Genomic DNA, 24,016 nt, shown 5'->3' on the forward strand with positions numbered 1-24,016 from the left:
TAGGAGTCCTAACTTAAGGACTCCTAAATGCCTTCTGTGAATACCGAAAGTCTTAAAGTTAGGATTTTTCTCAGTTTAGGAGTCCTAAAGTTAGGACTCCTAACTTCTGTGAATACCAAAATGAGTAAGTGCCTTCTGTGATGACCAAAATGGTAGTAAGTTTAGGATTTTGTCTTAAGTTAGCTCTGTGAATCGGGCCCTATGTTCAGTAGGTAACAGTGGTGGGGGGTGGGCAGGGTAAGGGGGGATTTCGAGGGTAGATGCAGAGGGAAAATTAATTATTTATTTAATTTTCCCTCAGCATCGTCCCTCGAAATCCCCCCTTACCCGGAACCACCGCCTCACCGCTGTTACCTGCACGGACCACGGCTGCCTGCTTTTTGAAGGGGAGATAGAAGCCAACGCTGAACGACCCCTCTGTGTCAGGAAATAAGCTGAGAAATGCTCATTGGTCACCACCACTGATCAGATAAAGGTGACCTCTCCCTGCTCCAGGACAGTAAGGACACTGCCTCTAGCTCTCGACTTATGTGTGATAGCTTCATGCATTCTGGGTGTGGTAGTCTTGTTTCACTTTCATATAACTAATTAGAATAACACACCTGAACTCAATAATTTGAAGGTGAAAAGTTCACGATTCGAAATAGTGTCCGTAATTAGTACCTTAGGGTACGGTGGTCGCTCTAGATCAGATTCCACAATAGAGTGCCTTAGTCATACTTTTGCAAAACTCATTGTTAGCATTACCTTCCAAACAAAGGACCAAATACACTTTTAACATTTATCGGATTAATAGGATGTAGGTAGCTGACTATTCAGAAACATCCACCATTTATTATTGCAGGATTTGTGTAATATGGTGTATGTTCCCCAGGCTGGTGTAGTTGTATTACAAGTTGTGTACCCTTTACAAGTATAATAGCTAAGTTGTTACAATATAGTTTAAAACCATCATTCTAATGTTCAAACCAACAAACATGCGATTTCATTTTTTTTCAGAATAAAGCTAAGCATCTTTCTAGGAAAGCAGAATTATAGCAATGGCTGCTTGCACAGGTAAATGGGAATGTTAAAAACAACTAAATAAATTAAAAAAAACTCTTACCTTGTGTTCGACCGCATCGCAGTCTTCAGCAATGCGGTGAGCCAAGGTAAGTGGTTTTCTTTATTTAGTTGGTTTTCCAGTCGTATTTTGGATACCACTATTTTAAGCAGCAGATACAAAATAAGTGTGATAGAATATATTGCATCAAATCCTTGATGTTTGATGGGCAGTTCCATGAAGGTAGACATGTTGTGATTTTTCGGTTTAATATCCTGGTCACAAATGATTATAAGGATGTTCCAGATCATGTTTTGGTTTCTCTGAAAAAACCAAGTGTAAAACAGAAAACTGCAGATTAACTGACCCTTCATACTAGAAAAATTACATTGTGCCACATTACAGAAAGAAATGGACCATGCAAATTTCCATACATGAATCATGATATACCAGTTTCCAGACAAGCCACCAAACATGTATTTTAAATAGTCAGCAGTAAAGAAGGTTCAACAGGTTGGCTCTTCTCCTATGTTTTGAGCCCCTAACAATTCAATTCTTGCCTCATGCTGAATCTGCTCACATTTAGTCACATTCGTTACAGCTTATCAGGCCTACTGAACATTATAAATACTCTATACATGCACACATGCTTCATTTAAATTATTATCACAGTTGGTACTAGTGTCCTACTTCTCTGTTGTCTCACCAGAGCACTCAACGACGATGTAGACAAATCTATTTTTTGACTGAAATCTGTTTAAACGTATATGGTTTGGGCTTGTAGATACTTGCGGCTAAATGGAGGATGGATGAAGCTAAGGGTTTAGTGCTGCCCATAATTACAGAAGTGTGGTGGATATAGATTGTTAAGACTTCTAAGGAAGAAGGAGGCATATTAAAAAACACCTTGATGAATACATTGGCAGGATGTACTATCCTCCTAACTAGTCATTAATAAATGTATTATTGAAATGTATAGCACTTTTAAGGGACATTTAAAAGGGGATACCATGAATAATGCAGAAAGACTAAAAGAGAGCATCTGAAGGCAAAGAAGCAGATGATTTAGGAATCTGATGGGCTGAAAGCGATTTGGGGAAAGGCTGTGTATATGATATGGTACTTGTCAGGGCTCATGGATTTTGATTGATAGAGTCTGAAGATATTCTGCCCCACAACCTAGCTCCACAAGTGTGTGAGTGAGCAAGAATAGCAGTATTAATCCCTCGAGGGGAATGGAAATGGAAGTGAGGGTAAGAGAAGAGACAGATGGAATGGAGCAATCATATCAACCACAAGTCTCTCAAACTTTAGGGGATTCAAGTTAACGTTTTCAAAGTTTAATGTCAAACTTATACTATAGGTATTCGGAACATGGTGCAGAAAGGTTTGATTGATCTTAGGGAATATGATATTGGTGATTGTGCCTAATGGCTTCATGATGACAGGGCACAGGGAGCCTAAGCCACAGATGTATTAAGCCAGTAACAGCAACAGTGGAATCCTGGGCTAGTGGCAAACCTGGAATTCATGGAGGAATCAATAGAACAAGCACAGCAAAACGTAATCCAAGTCACAGTTCAGGCAACCATTCAACAAACCCAACCAAATTGTAATCCTGAGGGCAAGTCAGAAATCATGCAAAAAGGTCAGGGAACCGAGAAAACCAAAAAGGGAGCAAAGCAACAAAGATGAGGAATGAAACAATAGCGAAAGAGCAATAGGCATGAGCCAATGCAATATGGAAAGTTGCATGGCACCTGGTTCTGCAACCACTCCTCACCTGGAGGTCCCTCCCCTGACTTAGACCAATGATGATCTTGACACCCCCAGCCGCCACAAACCAGTCCTACAAAACCATGCTGGTTTCTGATGCATATTCTAATGCGGCCAGTCCCAGGTGAATCCCTGAGTCTGCATAGCTCCCTTATTCCGTACTTCTTAGTTAAAGATATTATCAAAGACCAAAAAGTGAATCCCCGGGGTGGGGTAGAACAGGACTTGACAGTTAGAGTGAGCAGGAAATATGACAGAAAGGCGGAAGAGGAGATGATTGGACTCTCACTAAAAGTCATACGGCAGTAGTTGAGATAGGAGGCATGAACCACATTGGTGAGGTGAAAGCAGGGTTGTAAAATGAAGGAAAAGGCAGGCACACAGAAAGATTGGCGACATGGGAGTATAGTGAATGAAACAGCTTCATGCACCAAAGTGGAATCTGGAGACAACGGAAGATGTATAAACTACAAAGTGAGGGAACGAGATGTGAACTGAGCACACAATAGTTTCCGAAATGGCGGAAACTTCATTGGGAGTGGAGAGAAGGGTCAATGTGCGGCAGGAAGTAAGGCATGAAAAAGTCACACACATGATATGTGAATGGACGTGCAGGAAGGGGAGTTATCTTCCTCATGCACTTAAGAGGGAGAGACATGTCAGTGGCATAGGAGGACGGGTTGAGATTCTCAGTGGAGAAGTTGATGAAATAGCTGTGAGGGATAACGGAAAGGAGGGTCACACAACCACTGGCAGTGTATAGGGACACCTCCCTAAATTAAAGCATCACATTTCAGACGTTTGAGAATTAAGGACAACAATGTTATGGGACAAAGGATGATAGTCAATCATGTGCCTTGCAGTTTGAGGACATGTTTTTAGGGAGTGGAGACATTCATACAATCATGTAAAGGTGACGGTGGAAGTGCAGAAAGTAGAACAGTTTCTTTCTTTAGTCAGAAAAAAAGAAATGGAAATGGCAGTTTGATGGGAAGAAGAGGTATTTAAGACTTATCAGGCAAGAATGGTATTGAATAGATTCTATAGCACGGGAGCCACATCTGTGGTGGTGTCGGAGGGGCATACATAGTAATAATGAGGCAGATAATTAGCAGAAAAAATCTTGAATTGGATGTTAACATATGTGGCCCATTAAATATGTTTAAATTAATTTATGATTGTTGAAATAACCTACTTTTTCTTGTTTGTCCCTGCCTTTAACCCCTACCACTGACTTCATCTGCTGTTTGCCTTCCATCTTAACTCCAAGTTCACCTTTCATTTTACCATCTATTCTGTCTCCCGTTCTAATTTGTCTAAACCCAATTTTCCTCTCTTTATCAAACTTATCTTGTGATCTTAATTTTTTAGCTGTTCAGAGGAAGATGCAAGATGACCAAAGAAAAATGAAAGAATTAAAACTACAACAAGAATCTGCCAAGCAACAGTTCTTCCAGACAAGAGAACAAGTATGGCTTTTTAAACTACCATAATGTTAAATTGACTTCATCATCGTGTAGAATACACGTGCAGTACATTGTATGTAGATGATTGTTCCCTTTTATTTCTTATGCCGTTAAGTGCACTAATGATCTAGCAGGTACCCTGTTTGAAGATCTTCGCCTCGCTTTTTATTTCTTACTGACAACACATGGAATAGCCTCCAATAAGTCTGAAGAAAGAGTCATGTAGGGCATGTAACATGCTCTAAAAAACATGTGGATCTAGTTCTTTCTACTTGATTTCAGGGATAACTGACCAGTGCCCAGAGACCTCAGGTTATAAGGTACTGTGTAAATGTAGTTAGTCATTTAGTTCGAATATTGGAATATATGCTGACTGGCCACACTGGGACAAGAAATTGTAGAAGCAAGACAGTGTTAGTGAAAAGAGGATCCTTTGGGTTCCAGAACTTCTATCCTGCTGTCATGAATCAACATCATCTATTTTTGGGCAATATTAGTCGTGGGGATCCTGACATAGTTTGAAGAGTCGTGGGGATCCTGACATAGTTTGAAGACGAAGGAATAGAGGCATAGTTTGTGGACTTTATTCTTTACAGTTGTTCAACCAGAGCCTGAAGGAAGCTTATGAACAAGACAGTAATCTCTGAACAATAAGCTTGAATATTCAGAGCCATTAAAACCTTTTGCGGCCATGGTTTCAATTGTGAACATACAACCATGAGCTGAATTATTAACAATCTTGAAAGGTGGCAAGCGAGGCATAAATGTAGACACAGCGGATACTACTATGGTCATAATCAATTTCAATCTGTCAATTGCAGATATAAATGCTAGGCTTGAGTCAGGTTGCCTTACTTGCAAAGTTGTTCTTCTCCCATCTGCAGCTCTTGCTACAGGCCCTCACTTAACCTGCTTTTGCACCATAAACATACAGTGTCCTACCAATAATGATTCACTTGTGCGGCTGGGACTCCAAAACATGGCAGTCCACTTCATCAAAGGTCTAGAATACTCACTCTTTCTCTCATTCGTTGTGTAGACATGCCTCTGACTGACAATGAAACATCACACTATCTTCTCGTACCTCTGTGTATCACAAGAAGCATGTCAGTGTCATGCACCACCCGATCTCTCCTGAGAGTTCTTTATGATGTTATGTTATGTTAATCCTTCCAAACATTTACGCTCAGCCTTCCAAAATCAGCTTGCCACCTGGCAGTGGAGAGATAAATTAAGTGAAGGAAGGCCCTACTCTATGACGGATCCAAAACCTAGAACTCCTCCCAAGACACATGTATGCGGAGTGACTTCCTGAAGTTCCTAGTGAGTGCTGTGAACACCATTTCCTCAGCTAGTCATTTGGTTTGTGGATGACCACACTGTCAGCTGGGCTTACCTTCTCTTCCCCGATCTTTTGAATGTTCTGTTATTGTCTGGTGGTTGCTCCACGTCTAAAGATCCAAACTGTGCTTGCGGGGGATCCTTTTGCCAAAAGTGCTCCTAAAGATGGGGAGGAAGAACTTTCGGAAAAGCTTTAATGCCAAGCAGCCACATTGGTTTCGCAGTCATCTGACATTTTTTTACCTCCAGAAATAAGCCCCCAAATTGAATGCTTTTTTATGCAAAACAACAAAAATGTTGTGTCCATGCAAGCAGCTTTCTACTTGCATGTCAGAGCCGTTGTTCATTTTTTCTACCTGATTCAGCCATGTTTGCAAGTCAGACTTGACTGGAAAAAGCTGCATCAGGTCGTCCAACCTAAATAGGAAAGGCCTCCATCTTCAGTAAAGGCAGTCCCATTGGGGCAGTCTGACTCCCACCAATAATAATTGACCATTGGCAGCTCTGAAGGAGGCTCCGCCAGCCATTAATCTGCTCTCTCCCCTTCTTTAAATGGTGCAAGACTCCCAAATTTTGCAGAGCGGGAGTTCTGCAAATGTATGGAAAGGCTCCCACTACACCAAACACTAAATGACTTCCAAAGTATTTTCTATGAAGAGTTATTTCTTGATCCACTCTTAGAGGGGAATTACTCTTCAATATCCAGACCTGATTCACAAAGTGGTTTCTGTGAGTAGTTGTGCCTTACTCCGGGCTTACGTAGATCTTACTCATGAATTTGCAGGAGGAGCAAATGCTCACTCACAGAAAATAAAATGTAATGCGTAAAGCCTTTCGCTGTAGTCATGGCTTACTCTAAAACATTTTTAGAAGATAGTAGAAAAATGACATGAAGTACAATACGGAGGTATTAGTACTTTTGATGACATGCACTTTTTCACCAAACAGTTAGTATTGTGTCAAGGTCTTAAATGTGCGACACATTTGTTATTTCTGATCTGCTTCTCATGAAGTAAAAGCTGCAGACCATTGTCCTATCAAACAGAAGTTTAGGCAATAAAGTAGGATGTTGGCCAGTGTTAGCTCCTTCCCCCAGTGGATTGTTACGGTGCCTAGGCATGCGCTTTACACTTATTTCTACCAGTGCGTTCTTGGCTTCCTTAGCTTTTCTATCTGCATGGCGGTTCCGCGACCCGAGGCAGAATCATGGCGGAAATGGCGATTTGAGGAAGCCAAACCCCATGGGTTATTTCTGTTTACCCTCACTTAGTCTAGCCTGAAAGCCACTTTCACCACACTCACAATAAAGGGAAGTGCGACTGATGAGGAAAGTCATGGGGAAATTGTCTGTCTGATTTGATATGGGTCGAGGAGTAGCATGAGAGCTTAGATCATTAATGATCCTGATGCAGAGCATTTCCTGTAGCATGGAGCTCCAGGTTTGCTACTTAGTAAGATAGCTCAGTGATAACATGTAATTTCTGCGGAAAGGTTTGTGTCATCCACAGGACACAAGTTCTAATTCTGGTAAAATAGTTCAGTATGCTATGAATTGCCTGCAACCATCTAGATGTCACCTGGAAGGCATAATAAACACCTATCACCAGTTCCACAACAATGACGTTTGCATTGTGTGTAATATAAAGAGTCACTATTAGTGTAATTTCACACATAGACCAACATAACATATATACACAGGGAACTTGATAAAGTGAGATTACTCTTTTCTACTTACCTTTTGGCCAACTTGACAAGTCCCACCCATAGAGTACCTCCGCTTCCTCTGATGGCCTTTGGAGTCTGAATGCAAGCTATGCTCCCCTTGACTTCTGGTGCCCCTGATGCTTTCCAATGGAACAAAAGGCATAACTCTCTGTCCTTTAAAGGATTCTTTAGAGTTATTCTAAAGGTGGGGAAAAGAGACTTTAATGTGCCTAAAACTCCACATAGCAGTGTCGCTCGCAGATGTTTGTACCCGTGTCACCATATGACAATAGGACTTCAGAAGACCTGGTTCTTCGAGCAGTAGCGGCACCCCCCTCCCCTCAGCGCCTTGAGGCCCTCACGGGTAAGTAGCGCGCTTTACAAGTACTCTGATTGATTGATTGATTGATTGAGGTGGGTTACGTCTCCAAGTCAGACCGGAGATCTGGTCCTGGAATAGGAACAGACGTTGAAAATAAAACCCAGGCAGTTCCCACCCTATGCAAGCACTAGTTGTGATTGTTACTTTATTAGAAGTGAGTTTGGAATTTATTTGAAAAGCTACTGATACATTTGAGGTATTTTCCATGTGTTTTACTCTGGGTGGTTTTAAAATAGATATTAATCAGTAGCCTTTCAGCATTTAAAAATGAAGTATTCATTGCAAGTACCCTTCAGGTGGGAATTCCCAGCCCTAGATGGAATGGTACTCTAATATGTTGCAAACGAAAGGAGATGGTGGACTGAAACTTTTCACACATTCACCCCAGACGTGGGTCCCTTGCTCACTTTGCCACTGGATTCAAGCTAGCCTGGCTGATGAGGGGTGTTACCCCGAAACTGGTCTCAAGATGCTTGTTTTCAGTTCAGGGAAGACCTGGCTTGGCAGTTTGGGCTGGACTGTTCTCATGAAGCTCAGGGTAAAGACTGATTTGCATATAGCTGGGTCTGAACTGAGGTGGCGAAGTGAGCTAAAGAAGGATGAGGAATTCAACACAGATCTGTGACTGGGGTTCTAAAAAGTTTCAGCGCTCCGTTCATCATCTCCTTGTGTTTACTCTAATATGCCGATCAGAATATCGTCTCCCCTAAATAGAGGTAAAAACAGAAAATCTGCACCCAATAGAGTGATAATTTTGTATACTATATTTAGGGCGCTATATGAATGTCTAGTGATATTTCAGAAGATGACTTTTTAACATAGAACCGTTTAGAATATGTCTCTTCCGACTTATTTAACTATGGACAATTATTCCACAACACACTTCCCCCATTAATGTTTGAAAAAACTATAGTTTCTTCTTTTGAATGAAAGATTCAGCCAATCTTGAGTTGATGGGTTGATAAGCAACTAAAGATTTAGGACTTCTCAAGCGTGGTGCTAAGATGATTTCTGGGCAACTGGCTGAAGCCTGAAAGCCAATTCCTTCTGCCTTTCACTTTGAAAATGTAAATAAAATCTTTCTAACAAAATCGATATATCTTCTGTGTAGGTTTATGACCTTAAATCCTCCTATATGCTTGCCTTTTATGCAATATAAAAATGCATAATGCAGTGGACCAGATGACAATATTACACATGCATTAAATTGTTCTGTGAATCATATTGCTCAATTCTGACTGCTTTATAGGCGACCAGGGCAAATTTGCTGCAGAACAGACTGGATATACTGTCTACCAGAGACCAGGAGCAGAGGTCCAGCAGGACGCTGTGAGTGCTTACCTTGGGGACTTTAAATAAGGGGACGGGGCTTTGACATAGGTCTGCGGTTGGGTGAATCAAGGGTCCATCTTGAGTCTGGTTCCATCTTCTCTCCTGATGCATAGGACAAGATTGGAGCTACGATACGCACAGATGTTCCAGGAAATGAAGAAACGTCATGCAGAAATGGAAACGCTGCACCGGGAGTATGAAGAAAAGTTGAAACGAAAGGAACGCGAGGAGTTCCAGATCAAGAGAGAACTGGCAGAGCTGGCGACAGCAGTGAGCACTGAAGCACAAAGCAGTAGAACTCTTAAGAGCAGCCTGAGAAGGTAGACTGGAAATGGCAGAGTAAGGCATGCCTGAGAATACAGAGTCTAGTACAGCATGTCCCAAGCCCAATATGTGGAACCCTTTTCCAACTTGAGCTGTACACCCAGAAGTAGGCCAGAATACAATGAGAACTCCATTTGGATCCTGGATCAATGATCTTTAAAAACATGAGCCATCATGTCTTAAACTAAAGTGCCTTCTATAGCACTCACCAACCTTGAGTGCCCTTTGCTTCCCTGCACCAGCTTTCCAACAGCAGAGCCTCAGCTGTCTCCACTGGCAGATGCCGCTGACCATGTCCCATCCTCCAAAGGGCCAGGGGCCAATTTACTGCCTTTTCTGTTTGGTACAAACGAAAGTACTCCCTCCAGTACCTCACATCTCTATCTTTTCTTCTCTCTCGCTCTGTTACTGCATCGTTATGTACCAACACCCGCTCTATGATAAGCTCTCTCTGCCTCACCTATGTCTAACTCACATCTTTGTAAAAAAACGTGTCTCTGCTACACCTCTTTCTTTGTCGAATGACGTCACCCATTTCTCTACCACTCGCTGTGCCTGCCACTGTATTTCTTACTCTTCACATTGTCTCTTTACCTCACCTCTCTCTACCTCATTGTTCTGTTTCCCTCTATCTCTACTACATCAACGCCATCTCTCTCTCTCTCTCTCTCATCCTCATCTTACTCCTTACCTCACAACTCTATCTCTCTCTTCATATCTCTATACTTTTCTTCTCTCTTCATCTTTCACAGCTCTCTCTCTACATCAAATCTCTCTCCCTCACCTCTCTCAATCTCATATCTCTCTCTATTACGCCTCTCTGTCATCTCTCTCTACCCCTCTCTCTCTGTGTCACTCCATAACCCCAATTTAACAAACCATTCATTGACTATCTAATCTCTCCGACTAACCTCTTTCTCTCTTTCAACCCCTCTTCCCTCTACTTAACCTTTCTCATTACCTTCCTCCTTTCCCACTACTTCTGTTTCTCTATCTCTATCTACACCCTTCTCCCTCTGTCCCCACCACTTCTCCATTTCAACTCACCTCCTACCTCACCTTTCTCCCTTCCCATCCCTGCATATCTACCTACCCCACCTCCCATTCTACTTCTGTCTTAGAGCTCTCTCTCTTCCTCACTCTCTTTCTCTAGCTCTACGTCTGTATCAACCTCAGCTCTCTTTCTCTGCTTCACCTAAGCCTCTCTGCGTCACCTCTCTTCGCTGCACACTTCATTTTACTTTCTACCCCTATCTCTACTTTCTCTACCTTGCTCTGTGCTTGTGACCAACTGTCTCTCTAGACCTTTTCTCATGTTGCCCATCTCTCTACCACACAGTGCTCTGTCACGCTAATTCTCAAACTTGGGCCTGAATCACAGGGGTAAATTTACACTTTGTAGTAAGTTTACTATTTTTGTAGTATTCACAAACTAGGAGTTTAATTTTACTAATAGTGGGGCATAATACCAAGATTAAGCGATATTTATCGCTTAACACGGTTAGCGGCAATATTAATATCGCCGAGCTCCTCCAATTTTTATCGCAGATAAACCTTGCTATTATCAAGGTTTATCTCAAAAGCGATAAAAATCGGCCGTAATGCATGAATATCGCTGAAAAGTCAGCGATATTCATGCATTACCGAGCTAATGCTCTTAGCCATGTTATCCACCTACCATTCGATAACGTGGCTAAGAACTGCTCTGGGCAGGCGTTAGCTTTTGGAGATATTCGCGCTTAGCGCAAATATTTCCAAAAGTACGCCTTTGTAGGTAATAGGAGATAGCGATGTTAGCGACTGTTTACAGTCGCTAACATCTTGGCACACCCACTTTGCATGTCATTAGCGATAAATATCGCTGACATGCAAAGTGGGCCCCAAGATGATCGCTATCTCCTACTAGCTGTCACTAACTGGTGTTAGCAACAGCTAGGTAATAGGGCGATAAAATTATCGCCGCTTTAGCGGGAAAAATTCCCGCTAAAGCGGCGATAAGGCCCTTGGTAATATGCCCCAGTAATTTTATGACTGTGGAGACTCCACACTTGCGGCGGTGACCCCGTACATAAAAATACAGGCCTTTCATATCTTTTTATGTGCAAAGTTGTCCGCTCCGACTATTGGTAAAATTAAACTTGCTTTTGTGAATGCTAAAAAAGAGTAAACTTACCACAAAGTGTAATTTTACCTTTGTAAATTAGGCCATTAGTGTGTTTCTGTTTCTCTGGCTGCCAGAAGTCTCTCTACCTGTCCACTTCTACCTCTATCATCCTTTATCTTTCTAATGCACCTTTCTTTCTACTTTACTCCTTTTTGTACATCACCACTCAATGTACCCCCTTCCTCTCTCCTACATTTTCTTTTCCTACCCCTAGTGCTGTCTACCTCTCTTTCTGTTTCTAAAAGCTTATTATCTCTCTACCTATTTACCTACTTACATCTTCCTGTTTTTTCCCTCTGTATCTTTTCCCCTGGTCATATCACCTTTTCTCTCTTTACGTTACATCTCCGCCCTCCTCAACTATCTGTCTCTCATCTTTTTCCATACCCCCCTTTTCCTTATATTTCACCTCTCCCACTATACTCTTTTCTGTACCTCTCCGACCTTCTCCTTTCTTCCCCCTCCTCTTGCTTTTATAATACTCAGCAGTCTGACTTAATTGCATAGCCAGATCGAGAAGACCACACTTAAAAAGAGGTAAAGCGGGGAAAAAGCAGGGGAAGAGAAATAAAGATAATGTTATCAGATTTCAACAAATGGAATGGAGAAAATCCTTGGAGTTGAAGTAAGAAAGGCAGTAGTGAAAGGGGTATGTTTGTAATTATGAATATACAGCACTAAAGCTACTATTTCAAGTACTGTGTGCATAGGTCATATTTTAATAATATGAACTAGTCCACTAAACATCCTCCAAGTCGACCTTGCTGTGTCTTTCTTGCAATGGGAGGAACAGGCAGATTAGATACTGAATTCCACATAAAATGTTGTGGCAAGCAAAAAACGAATTTAGATCCTAGAGCTAAAAGGAATGGCTTTATCAAAGTTTGTTAAACCTTTCTTATGGTATTCGTTGTGTGAACACTGCGGAATCCTTGATGCCCAGCGGTCATAGCGGTCCTGCGGCAGTCCGACCGCCACACTCATAATACTGCGGGCAGCCAACCACTAAATTCATAATAATGCCCTAAATCAGCCGCCAACCACAGCAAAGAACCATAAATGGCAGAGGTGATGCCTGATACAGACAGTATAACAAATGGGGTTGGTGATGGACGGAGCTTCTGAGCCAATCAAACACTCACACCCAGTCAAAAGATCTGGGTTTGATCCTTCACCGTTCTTTAGCCCACTCTGCCACCCCAGTTCAGACATGGCTATATGCAAATCAGTCTGACCCTGTGCCTCATGGGAACAGTCCAGCCCGAACTGCCAAGCCATGCCTTTCCTGGACCGGAAACAAGCTTCCGAGGACCGGTTTCTGGCATTACAGCCGTCTTCAGCCCGGCTTGCTTGAATCCAGTGGCAAAGTGAGCAAGGGACTCACGTCTGAGCATACCCTGCCACACTTATGGCGGCCAAAGCGGTACAAAAGGGGGTGGTGATGGACGGAGCATCTGAGCCAATCAAACACTCACACCCAGTCAAAAGATCTGGGTTTGATCCATCACCGTTCTTTAGCCCACTCTGCCACCCCAGTTCAGACATGGCTATATGCAAATCAGTCTGACCCTGTGCCTAATGGGAACAGTCCAGCCCGAACTGCCAAGCCATGCCTTTCCTGGACCGGAAACAAGCTTCCGAGGACCGGTTTCTGGCATTACAGCCGTCTTCAGCCCGGCTTGCTTGAATCCAGTGGCAAAGTGAGCAAGGGACTCACGTCTGAGCATACCCTGCCACACTTATGGCGGCCAAAGCGGAAAAAAAGGGGGTGGTGATGGACGGAGCATCTGAGCCAATCAAACACTCACACCCAGTCAAAAGATCTGGGTTTGATCCATCACCGTTCTTTAGCCCACTCTGCCACCCCAGTGACATGGCTATATGCAAATCAGTCTGACCCTGTGCCTCATGGGAACAGTCCAGCCCGAACTGCCAAGCCATGCCTTTCCTGGACCGGAAAAAAGCTCCCGAGGACCGGTTTCTGGCATTACAGCCGTCTTCAGCCCGGCTTGCTTGAATCCAGTTGCAAAGTGAGCAAGGGACTCACGTCTGAGCATACCCTGCCACACTTATGGCGGCCAAAGCGGTACAAAAGGGGGTGGTGATGGACGGAGCATCTGAGCCAATTAAACACTCACACCCAGTCAAAAGATCTGGGTTTGATCCATCACCGTTCTTTAGCCCACTCTGCCACCCCAGTTCAGACATGGCTATATGCAAATCAGTCTGACCCTGTGCCTCATGGGAACAGTCCAGCCCGAACTGCCAAGCCATGCCTTTCCTGGACCGGAAACAAGCTTCCGAGGACCGGTTTCTGGCATTACAGCCGTCTTCAGCCCGGCTTGCTTGAATCCAGTGGCAAAGTGAGCAAGGGACTCACGTCTGAGCATACCCTGCCACACTTATAGCGGCCAAAGCGGTACAAAAGGGGGTGGTGATGGACGGAGCATCTGAGCCAATCAAACACTCACACCCAGTCAAAAGATCTGGGTTTGATCCATCACCGTTCTTTAGCCCACTCTGCCACCCCAGTTCAGACATGGCTATATGCAAATCAGTCTGACCCTGTGCCTCATGGGAACAGTCCAGCCCGAACTGCCAAGCCATGCCTTTCCTGGACCGGAAACAAGCTCCCGAGGACCGGTTTCTGGCATTACAGCCGTCTTCAGCCCGGCTTGCTTGAATCCAGTGGCAAAGTCAGCAAGGGACTCACGTCTGAGCATACCCTACCCTGCCACACTTATGGCGGCCAAAGCGGTACAAAAGGGGGTGGTGATGGACGGAGCATCTGAGCCAATCAAACACTCACACCCAGTCAAAAGATCTGGGTTTGATCCATCACCGTTCTTTAGCCCACTCTGCCACCCCAGTTCAGACATGGATATATGCAAATCAGTCTGACCCTGTGCCTCATGGGAACAGTCCAGCCCGAACTGCCAAGCCATGTCTTTCCCGGACCGGAAACAAGCTTCTGAGGACCGGTTTCTGGCATTACAGCCGTCTTCAGCCCGGCTTGCTTGAATCCAGTGGCAAAGTGAGCAAGGGACTCACGTCTGAGCATACCCTGCCACACTTATGGCGGCCAAAGCGGTACAAAAGGGGGTGGTGATGGACGGAGCATCTGAGCCAATCAAAAACTCACACCCAGTCAAAAGATCTGGGTTTGATCCATCACCGTTCTTTAGCCCACTCTGCCACCCCAGTTCAGACATGGCTATATGCAAATCAGTCTGACCCTGTGCCTCATGGGAACAGTCCAGCCCGAACTGCCAAGCCATGCCTTTCCTGGACCGGAAACCAGCTTCCGAGGACCGGTTTCTGGCATTACAGCCGTCTTCAGCCCGGCTTGCTTGAATCCAGTGGCAAAGTGAGCAAGGGACTCACGTCTGAGCATACCCTGCCACACTCATGGCGGCCAAAGCAGTACAAAAGGGGATGGTGGTGGACGGAGCATCTGAGCCAATCAAACACTCACACCCAGTCAAAAGATCTGGGTTTGATCCATCACCGTTCTTTAGCCCACTCTGCCACCCCAGTTCAGACATGGCTATATGCAAATCAGTCTGACCCTGTGCCTCATGGGAACAGTCCAGCCCGAACTGCCAAGCCATGCCTTTCCTGGACCGGAAACAAGCTCCCGAGGACCGGTTTCTGGCATTACAGCCGTCTTCAGCCCGGCTTGCTTGAATCCAGTGGCAAAGTCAGCAAGGGACTCACGTCTGAGCATACCCTACCCTGCCACACTTATGGCGGCCAAAGCGGTACAAAAGGGGGTGGTGATGGACGGAGCATCTGAGCCAATCAAACACTCACACCCAGTCAAAAGATCTGGGTTTGATCCATCACCGTTCTTTAGCCCACTCTGCCACCCCAGTTCAGACATGGATATATGCAAATCAGTCTGACCCTGTGCCTCATGGGAACAGTCCAGCCCGAACTGCCAAGCCATGTCTTTCCCGGACCGGAAACAAGCTTCTGAGGACCGGTTTCTGGCATTACAGCCGTCTTCAGCCCGGCTTGCTTGAATCCAGTGGCAAAGTGAGCAAGGGACTCACGTCTGAGCATACCCTGCCACACTTATGGCGGCCAAAGCGGTACAAAAGGGGGTGGTGATGGACGGAGCATCTGAGCCAATCAAAAACTCACACCCAGTCAAAAGATCTGGGTTTGATCCATCACCGTTCTTTAGCCCACTCTGCCACCCCAGTTCAGACATGGCTATATGCAAATCAGTCTGACCCTGTGCCTCATGGGAACAGTCCAGCCCGAACTGCCAAGCCATGCCTTTCCTGGACCGGAAACCAGCTTCCGAGGACCGGTTTCTGGCATTACAGCCGTCTTCAGCCCGGCTTGCTTGAATCCAGTGGCAAAGTGAGCAAGGGACTCACGTCTGAGCATACCCTGCCACACTCATGGCGGCCAAAGCGGTACAAAAGGGGATGGTGGTGGACGGAGCATCTGAGCCAATCAAACACTCACACCCAGTCAAAAGATCTGGGTTTGATCCATCACCGTTCTTTAGCCCACTCTGCCACCCCAGTTCAGACATGGCTATATGCAAATCAGTCTGACCCTGTGCCTCATGGGAACAGTCCAGCCCGAACTGCCAAGCCATGCCTTTTCTGGACCGGACACAAGCTTCCGAGGACCGGTTTCTGGCATTACAGCCGTCTTCAGCCCGGCTTGCTTGAATCCAGTGGCAAAGTGAGCAAGGAACTCACGTCTGAGCATACCCTGCCACACTTATGGCGGCCAAAGCGGTACAAAAGGGGGTGGTGATGGACGGAGCATCTGAGCCAATCAAACACTCACACCCATTCAAAAGATCTGGGTTTGATCCATCACCGTTCTTCAGCCCACTCTGCCACCCCAGTTCAGACTTGGCTATATGCAAAGCAGTCTGACCCTGTGCCTCATGGGAACAGTCCAGCCCGAACTGCCAAGCCATGCCTTTCCTGGACCGGAAACAAGCTTCCGAGGACCGGTTTCTGGCATTACAGTCGTCTTCAGCTTGGCTTGCTTGAATCCAGTGGCAAAGTGAGCAAGGGACTCACGTCTGAGCATACCTCTGCCACACTTATGGCGGCCAAAGAGGTACAAAAGGGGGTGGTGATGGACGGAGCATCTGAGCCAATCAAACACTCACACCCAGTCAAAAGATCTGGGTTTGATTCATCACCGTTCTTTAGCCCACTCTGCCACCCCAGTTCAGACATGGCTATATGCAAATCAGTCTGACCCTGTGCCTCATGGGAACAGTCCAGCCCGAACTGCCAAGCCATGCCTTTCCTGGACCGGAAACAAGCTTCTGAGGACCGGTTTCTGGCATTACAGCCGTCTTCAGCCCGGCTTGCTTGAATCCAGTGGCAAAGTGAGCAAGGGACTCACGTCTGAGCGTACCCTGCCACACTTATGGCGGCCAAAGTGGTACAAAAGGGGGTGGTGATGGACGGAGCATCTGAGCCAATCAAACACTCACACCCAGTCAAAATATCTGGGTTTGATCCATCACCGTTCTTTAGCCCACTCTGCCACCCCAGTTCAGACATGGCTATATGCAAATCAGTCTGACCCTGTGCCTCATGGGAACAGTCCAGCCCGAACTGCCAAGCCATGCCTTTCCTGGACCGAAAACAAGCTTCCGAGGACCGGTTTCTGGCATTACAGCCGTCTTCAGCCCGGCTTGCTTGAATCCAGTGGCAAAGTGAGCAAGGGACTCACGTCTGAGCGTACCCTGCCACACTTATGGCGGCCAAAGCGGTACAAAAGGGGGTGGTGATGGACGGAGCATCTGAGCCAATCAAACACTCACACCCAGTCAAAATATCTGGGTTTGATCCATCACCGTTCTTTAGCCCACTCTGCCACCCCAGTTCAGACATGGCTATATGCAAATCAGTCTGACCCTGTGCCTCATGGGAACAGTCCAGCCCGAACTGCCAAGCCATGCCTTTCCTGGATCGGAAACAAGCTTCCGAGGACCGGTTTCTGGCATTACAGCCGTCTTCAGCCCGGCTTGCTTGAATCCAGTGGCAAAGTGAGCAAGGGACTCACGTCTGAGCGTACCCTGCCACACTTATGGCGGCCAAAGCGGTACAAAAGGGGGTGGTGATGGACGGAACATCTGAGCCAATCAAACACTCACACCCAGTCAAAATATCTGGGTTTGATCCATCACCGTTCTTTAGCCCACTCTGCCACCCCAGTTCAGACATGGCTATATGCAAATCAGTCTGACCCTGTGCCTCATGGGAACAGTCCAGCCCGAACTGCCAAGCCATGCCTTTCCTGGACTGGAAACAAGCTTCCGAGGACCGGTTTCTGGCATTACAGCCGTCTTCAGCCCGGCTTGCTTGAATCCAGTGGCAAAGTGAGCAAGGGACTAATGTCTGAGCATACCTTGCCACACTTATGGCGGCCAAAGCGGTACAAAAGGGGGTGGTGATGGACGGAGCATCTGAGCCAATCAAACACTCACACCCAGTCAAAAGAACTGGGTTTGATCCATCACCGTTCTTTAGCCCACTCTGCCACCCCAGTTCAGACATGGCTATATGCAAATCAGTCTGACCCTGTGCCTCATGGGAACAGTCCAGCCCGAACTACCAAGCCATGCCTTTCCTGGACCGGAAACAAGCTTCCGAGGACCGATTTCTGGCATTACAGCCGTCTTCAGCCCGGCTTGCTTGAATCAAGTGGCAAAGTGAGCAAGGGACTCACGTCTGAGCATACCCTGTCACACTTTTGGCGGCCAAAGCGGTACAAAAGGGGGTGGTGATGGACGGAGCATCTGAGCCAATCAAACACTCACACCCAGTCAAAAGATCTGGGTTTTATCCATCACCTTTCTTTAGCCCACTCTGCCACCCCAGTTCAGACATGGCTATATGCAAATCAGTCTGACCCTGTGCCTCATGGGAACAGTCCAGCCCGAACTGCCAAGCCATGCCTTTCCTGGACCGGAAACAAGCTTCCGAGGACCGGTTTCTGGCATTACAGCCGTCTTCAGCCCGGCTTGCTTGAATCCAGTGGCAAAGTGTTCAAACGCTCCGTCCATCATCCCCTTTTGTATCGCTTTGTTCGCCCTAAGTGTGGCAGGGTATGATCAGACGTGAGTCCCTTGTTCACTTGGCCACTGGATTCAAGATAGCCTGGCTGATGAGGATTATGAATCCGAAACCGGTCCCAGGATGCTTGTTTCCGGTCCAGGGAAGACATGGCTTGGCAGTTCGGGCTGGACTGTTCCCATGAGGCACAGGGTCAGACTGATTTGCATATAGCCATGTCTGAACTGGGGTGGCTGAGTGAACTAAAGAATGGTGATGGATTAAACCCAGATCAGTTGACTGGGGTTGAGTGTTTGATTTGTTCAAACGCTCCGTCCATCATCCCCTTTTGTATCGCTTTGTTCGCCCTTAGTGTGGCAGGGTATGCTTAGACGTGAGTCCCTTGTTCACTTGGCCACTGGATTCAAGATAGCCTGGCTGATGAGGATTATGAATCCGAAACCGGTCCCAGGATGCTTGTTTCCGGTCCAGGGAAGACATGGCTTGGCAGTTCGGGCTGGACTGTTCCCATGAGGCACAGGGTCAGACTGATTTGCATATAGCCATGTCTGAACTGGGGTGGCTGAGTGAACTAAAGAATGGTGATGGATTAAACCCAGATCAGTTGACTGGGGGTGAGAGTTTGATTTGTTCAAACGCTCCGTCCATCATCCCCTTTTATATCGCTTTGTTCGCCCTAAGTGTGGCAGGGTATGCTCAGACGTGAGTCCCTTGTTTACTTGGCCACTGGATTCAAGATAGCCTGGCTGATGAGGATTATTAATCCGAAACCGGTCCCAGGATGCTTGTTTCCGGTCCAGGGAAGACATGGCTTGGCAGTTCGGGCTGGACTGTTCCCATGAGGCACAGGGTCAGACTGATTTGCATATAGCCATGTCTGAACTGGGGTGGCTGAGTGGACTACAGAATGGTGATGGATTAAACCCAGATCAGTTGACTGGGGGTGAGTGTTTGATTTGTTCAAACGCTCCACCCATCATCCCCTTTTCTATCGCTTTGTTCGCCCTAAGTGTGGCAGGGTATGCTCAGATGTGAGTCCCTTGTTCACTTGGCCACTGGATTCAAGATAGCCTGGCTGATGAGGATTATGAATCCGAAACCGGTCCCAGGATGCTTGTTTCCGGTCCAGGGAAGACATGGCTTGGCAGTTTGGGCTGGACTGTTCCCATGAGGCACAGGGTCAGACTGATTTGCATATAGCCATGTCTGAACTGGGGTGGCTGAGTGAACTAAAGAATGGTGATGGATTAAACCCAGATCAGTTGACTGGGGGTGAGTGTTGGATTTGTTCAAACGCTCCGTCCATCATCCCCTTTTGTATCGCTTTGTTCGCCCTAAGTGTGGCAGGGTATGCTCAGACGTGAGTCCCTTGTTCACTTGGCCACTGGATTCAAGATAGCCTGGCTGATGAGGATTATGAATCCAAAACCGGTCCCAGGATGCTTGTGTCCGGTCCAGGGAAGACATGGCTTGGCAGTTCGGGCTGGACTGTTCCCATGAGGCACAGGGTCAGACTGATTTGCATATAGCCATGTCTGAACTGGGGTGGCTGAGTGAACTAAAGAATGGTGATGGATTAAACCCAGATCAGTTGACTGGGGGTGAGTGTTTGATTTGTTCAAACGCTCCATCCATCATCCCCTTTTGTATCACTTTGTTCGCCCTAAGTGTGGCAGGGTATGCTCAGACGTGAGTCCCTTGTTCACTTGGCCACTGGAATCAAGATAGCCTGGCTGATGAGGATTATGAATCCGAAACCGGTCCCAGGATGCTTGTTTCCGGTCCAGGGAAGACATGGCTTGGCAGTTCGGGCTGGACTGTTCCCATGAGGCACAGGGTCAGACTGATTTGCATATAGCCATGTCTGAACTGGGGTGGCTGAGTGAACTAAAGAATGGTGATGGAATAAACCCAGATCAGTTGACTGGGGGTGAGTGTTTGATTTGTTCAAACGCTCCGTCCATCATCCCCTTTTGTATCGCTTTGTTCGCCCTAAGTGTGGCAGGGTATGCTCAGACGTGAGTCTCTTGTTCACTTGGCCACTGGATTCAAGATAGCCTGGCTGATGAGGATTATGAATCCGAAACCGGTCCCAGGATGCTTGTTTCCGGTCCAGGGAAGACATGGCTTGGCAGTTCGGGCTGGACTGTTCCCATGAGGCACAGGGTCAGACTGATTTGCATATAGCCATGTCTGAACTGGGGTGGCTGAGTGAACTAAAGAATGGTGATGGATTAAACCCAGATCAGTTGACTGGGGGTGAGTGTTTGATTTGTTCAAATGCTCCGTCCATCATCCCCTTTTGTATCGCTTTGTTCGCCCTAAGTGTGGCAGGGTATGCTCAGACGTGAGTCCCTTGTTCACTTGGCCACTGGATTCAAGATAGCCTGGCTGATGAGGATTATGAATCCGAAACCGGTCCCAGGATGCTTGTTTCCGGTCCACGGAAGACATGGCTTGGCAGTTCGGGCTGGACTGTTCCCATGAGGCACAGGGTCAGACTGATTTGCATATAGCCATGTCTGAACTGGGGTGGCTGAGTGAACTAAAGAATGGTGATGGATTAAACCCAGATCAGTTGACTGGGGGTGAGTGTTTGATTTGTTCAAACGCTCCGTCCATCATCCCCTTTTGTATCGCTTTGATACAGACAGTACCAATGGTGATGCTTCATACATACAGGGCCAACTACAACAACAGTATTTTTCTTTCAGAAAGGATGACTACACTGCATGTAGGGTATCCAGCCTTTAAAGCACTATCTACATAGCCAACTTTGCACAAAGGATGCAAAGAAATCTATAGCAAACGCCTTGCAAGATCTGTGCAGATCTAACTTGTGAGGTTAAAATTGTTTTCTCTGAGTAATGGTTGACCTAAGACCAGCAAGCAAAGTTTCTAGTATTAAGTTTAATCTAATTTAAGTAATATTGTACAGCAGTAATATCACGTAATATTACACACATAACCAAATGGACCCTTAGTGCCTTTTGGTAGCAGCATAGGCCAAGACATCGTCTCTCAAAAGGTTGGACGTGCCACAGTTAAATCATGCATGCTCTTGCACCTAATATAGAAACGTGAATTGATGTCCAGACTTTACAATCAAAAACGGAAATCGGTTTTATTAAATCACCCCTAAGAGGAAGAAAACGGCTTAAAATCTGTAGTTTTACCTGTAAAATGTGTCTAATGGGATGTCCCAAAGTCACTTTGGAATTGGAAATTCCTCAATAATTCACATTATAAACTCTTTTAACCTCTTAAGTGATTGATTAATGCACACAGTATAAGAAAATGGTAATTTGGAGTTCTCAAAGAACAAAAGTTGTAGTAAAGACAGAAAAGCGACCCAGACAAACCACAAAGTTTCCGCAGCTCTGAAGATGAACTCAGTTGGTCCTCCTAATCAAGTTTTGCTCAATGCAGTGGCATAGCAAGGGCAGGGGGTGGTTCACCCCACGTGGCACAAGTTTTGTTTTGGGGTGGCGGCCTCCCTCCCCCGGTCTTACCTGCAGCATCGCCAGTACCCCCTGCCCACTCTTACATACGGCCGCAGGTATCGCCAGCAAACCCCTCCCCCTCCGCTATTGCATATGGCCCCGAGGGGACCCCTGCAAGTACCGTCGCGGGTGGCAACTAAACTAGCTGTGCCACTGGTTCAATAGTACTTTTAATGGCTCAATTAAAGCCTGATTGGATGCTGCAGCCAAACTGGGGTGACAAAGACACTGCCTCCAGTGGCACAGTCATGGCTAGCAACTCAAATTTAGAAATAACCTCAAGGGCCAACGACTCCAGGTTAGTGCATCTAACCCATTTTGTTTCCTGAATTACGATATTAACTGCCCCATAGAAGAAAGCCCACCCATGTACCACCGCCTTTGCTGGTCTTTGCCTTCCAAATAGACCGCTGTCACAGGCTACAACAGCTGACGGCTGGAGTTCAGCCCCTGTTCCCACTGTCAAGATTACAATGTGGCTCACCGCCAAGCCAACTGTGGGAGCAAGACTTCCACACTCGACCTGGTAGAAACGCAAGATATAAGGTGAGAACTCACCTTATATCCAGCTTCCACTCCTCCTTCCGTCACGGAGACCATCTTCCAGATTCTCCCTTTGTTGCAGACCCTCGCCCACAAAGAAAATACACACCATTGATGTCAACTACTAAGGTAAGCCACTCGTACATTTCTTCACTGTTACAGTGGCTGTGGACCTGTGCTTTTGGACAAGGTATGTTTTTCATAGGTGTAATTCATATGTGTATATTTTCAGACTTGCTTTGTGTGAATACACACATATGTATTTGCACTGTGTAACAAATCCAAAAATAGTGAGGTTCCTAGCGCATCGACCCCCTTCCATCTGAAGATCACTGCTATGAGAATGCTAGCACAAGAGAAACATCGTAATATGGTGGGCAGGATGCCGCCAGCTTGGCGTCGATGACTGACCTGCCACGGGCCCGGGGTAAGACCACCATTGTCATAATCAATGAATCAATCAATCAGGGATTTGTGAAGCGCACTACTCACTCGTGAGTGTCTCAAGGTGCTGGGGGAGGGGGATACGAGCAGCTCCGTCTCATTCGAACAGCCAGGTCTTGAGGCTCTTTCTGAATGCTTGCAGAGTGGGAGTTCGTCTGATGCTGAGGGGGAGTTCGTTCCAGGTCTTGGCCGCAATGTAGTAGAAGGCTCTTAGTACTGTTCTGGCTCTGTGGATGCATGGGATTTTCACCAGGGCAAGGTCGGCAGAGCGGAGGTTTCTCTGCGGCGGCTTAGAAGGAGATTCTTTCCTTGAGGTATTGGGTCCAGTGTTGTGGAGGGATATGTAGGTGTGAGTGAACAGCTTGAAAGTCACTCTCTTTTCGACAGGTAGCAAGTGGAGGTCTCGCAAGTGCTGGGTGATGTGGTCTTGTTGTGGGATGCTGAGGATGAGTCTGGCTACGGTGTTCTGGATTGTCTGGAGTTTGCGGAATAGAGATTTTCTGAACCAGAGATTTGTTATTTAGGCACCTAATTGTGTTTTGTTGTTATTAAAGACACCAGAGTTCAACGCAAGGACAGCGCAGGATGGAGAACATTAATCAAGAGTCGGAATTTGTGAATAAGCAACTGCAGCTCGAGAAGCAGATGAAGGGCCTTGAGGCGGACAGAGGTGCGCTGGACAGAGACCTGCCAGTAGCAAGAGACTTTCTGAATGAGAAGAATGCAAAAGGTGATTGACAACCTCCCTGTGTCCTTGTGAAAAAGCAGATCTCAGAAATAGGATGATATTATTGCAAAATAAAGGGTAGCACAGCCCCATGTTACAAAAGGTCTCTGATATGTAAAACATGACACTGTGCAAAGTGTGTGCGGTGTGGCATCAATGATCAAAGTTAAGAATATTCAATAGCCATTTGTTAGGGGCTGA

At 46.2% G+C, this 24,016-nt stretch overlaps 1 protein-coding gene across 1 annotated transcript in view; it reads left to right on the plus strand.

Moving 5' to 3' along the window:
• The window catches only part of LOC144752490 (uncharacterized), an 81,623-nt gene that overhangs the window by 20,896 nt on the left and 36,711 nt on the right, over window positions 1-24,016 (plus strand). The window contains exons 5-8 of the mRNA XM_078640403.1: window positions 4,190-4,287; window positions 8,961-9,040; window positions 9,157-9,363; window positions 23,643-23,818. Of these exons, the coding sequence (XP_078496529.1) occupies window positions 4,190-4,287; window positions 8,961-9,040; window positions 9,157-9,363; window positions 23,643-23,818 (561 nt within the window). The remainder of the gene's footprint in view (window positions 1-4,189; window positions 4,288-8,960; window positions 9,041-9,156; window positions 9,364-23,642; window positions 23,819-24,016) is intronic.

Source organism: Lissotriton helveticus, chromosome 5_1 (assembly GCF_964261635.1).
Source record: "Lissotriton helveticus chromosome 5_1, aLisHel1.1, whole genome shotgun sequence".
NCBI lineage: Eukaryota > Metazoa > Chordata > Amphibia > Caudata > Salamandridae > Lissotriton > Lissotriton helveticus.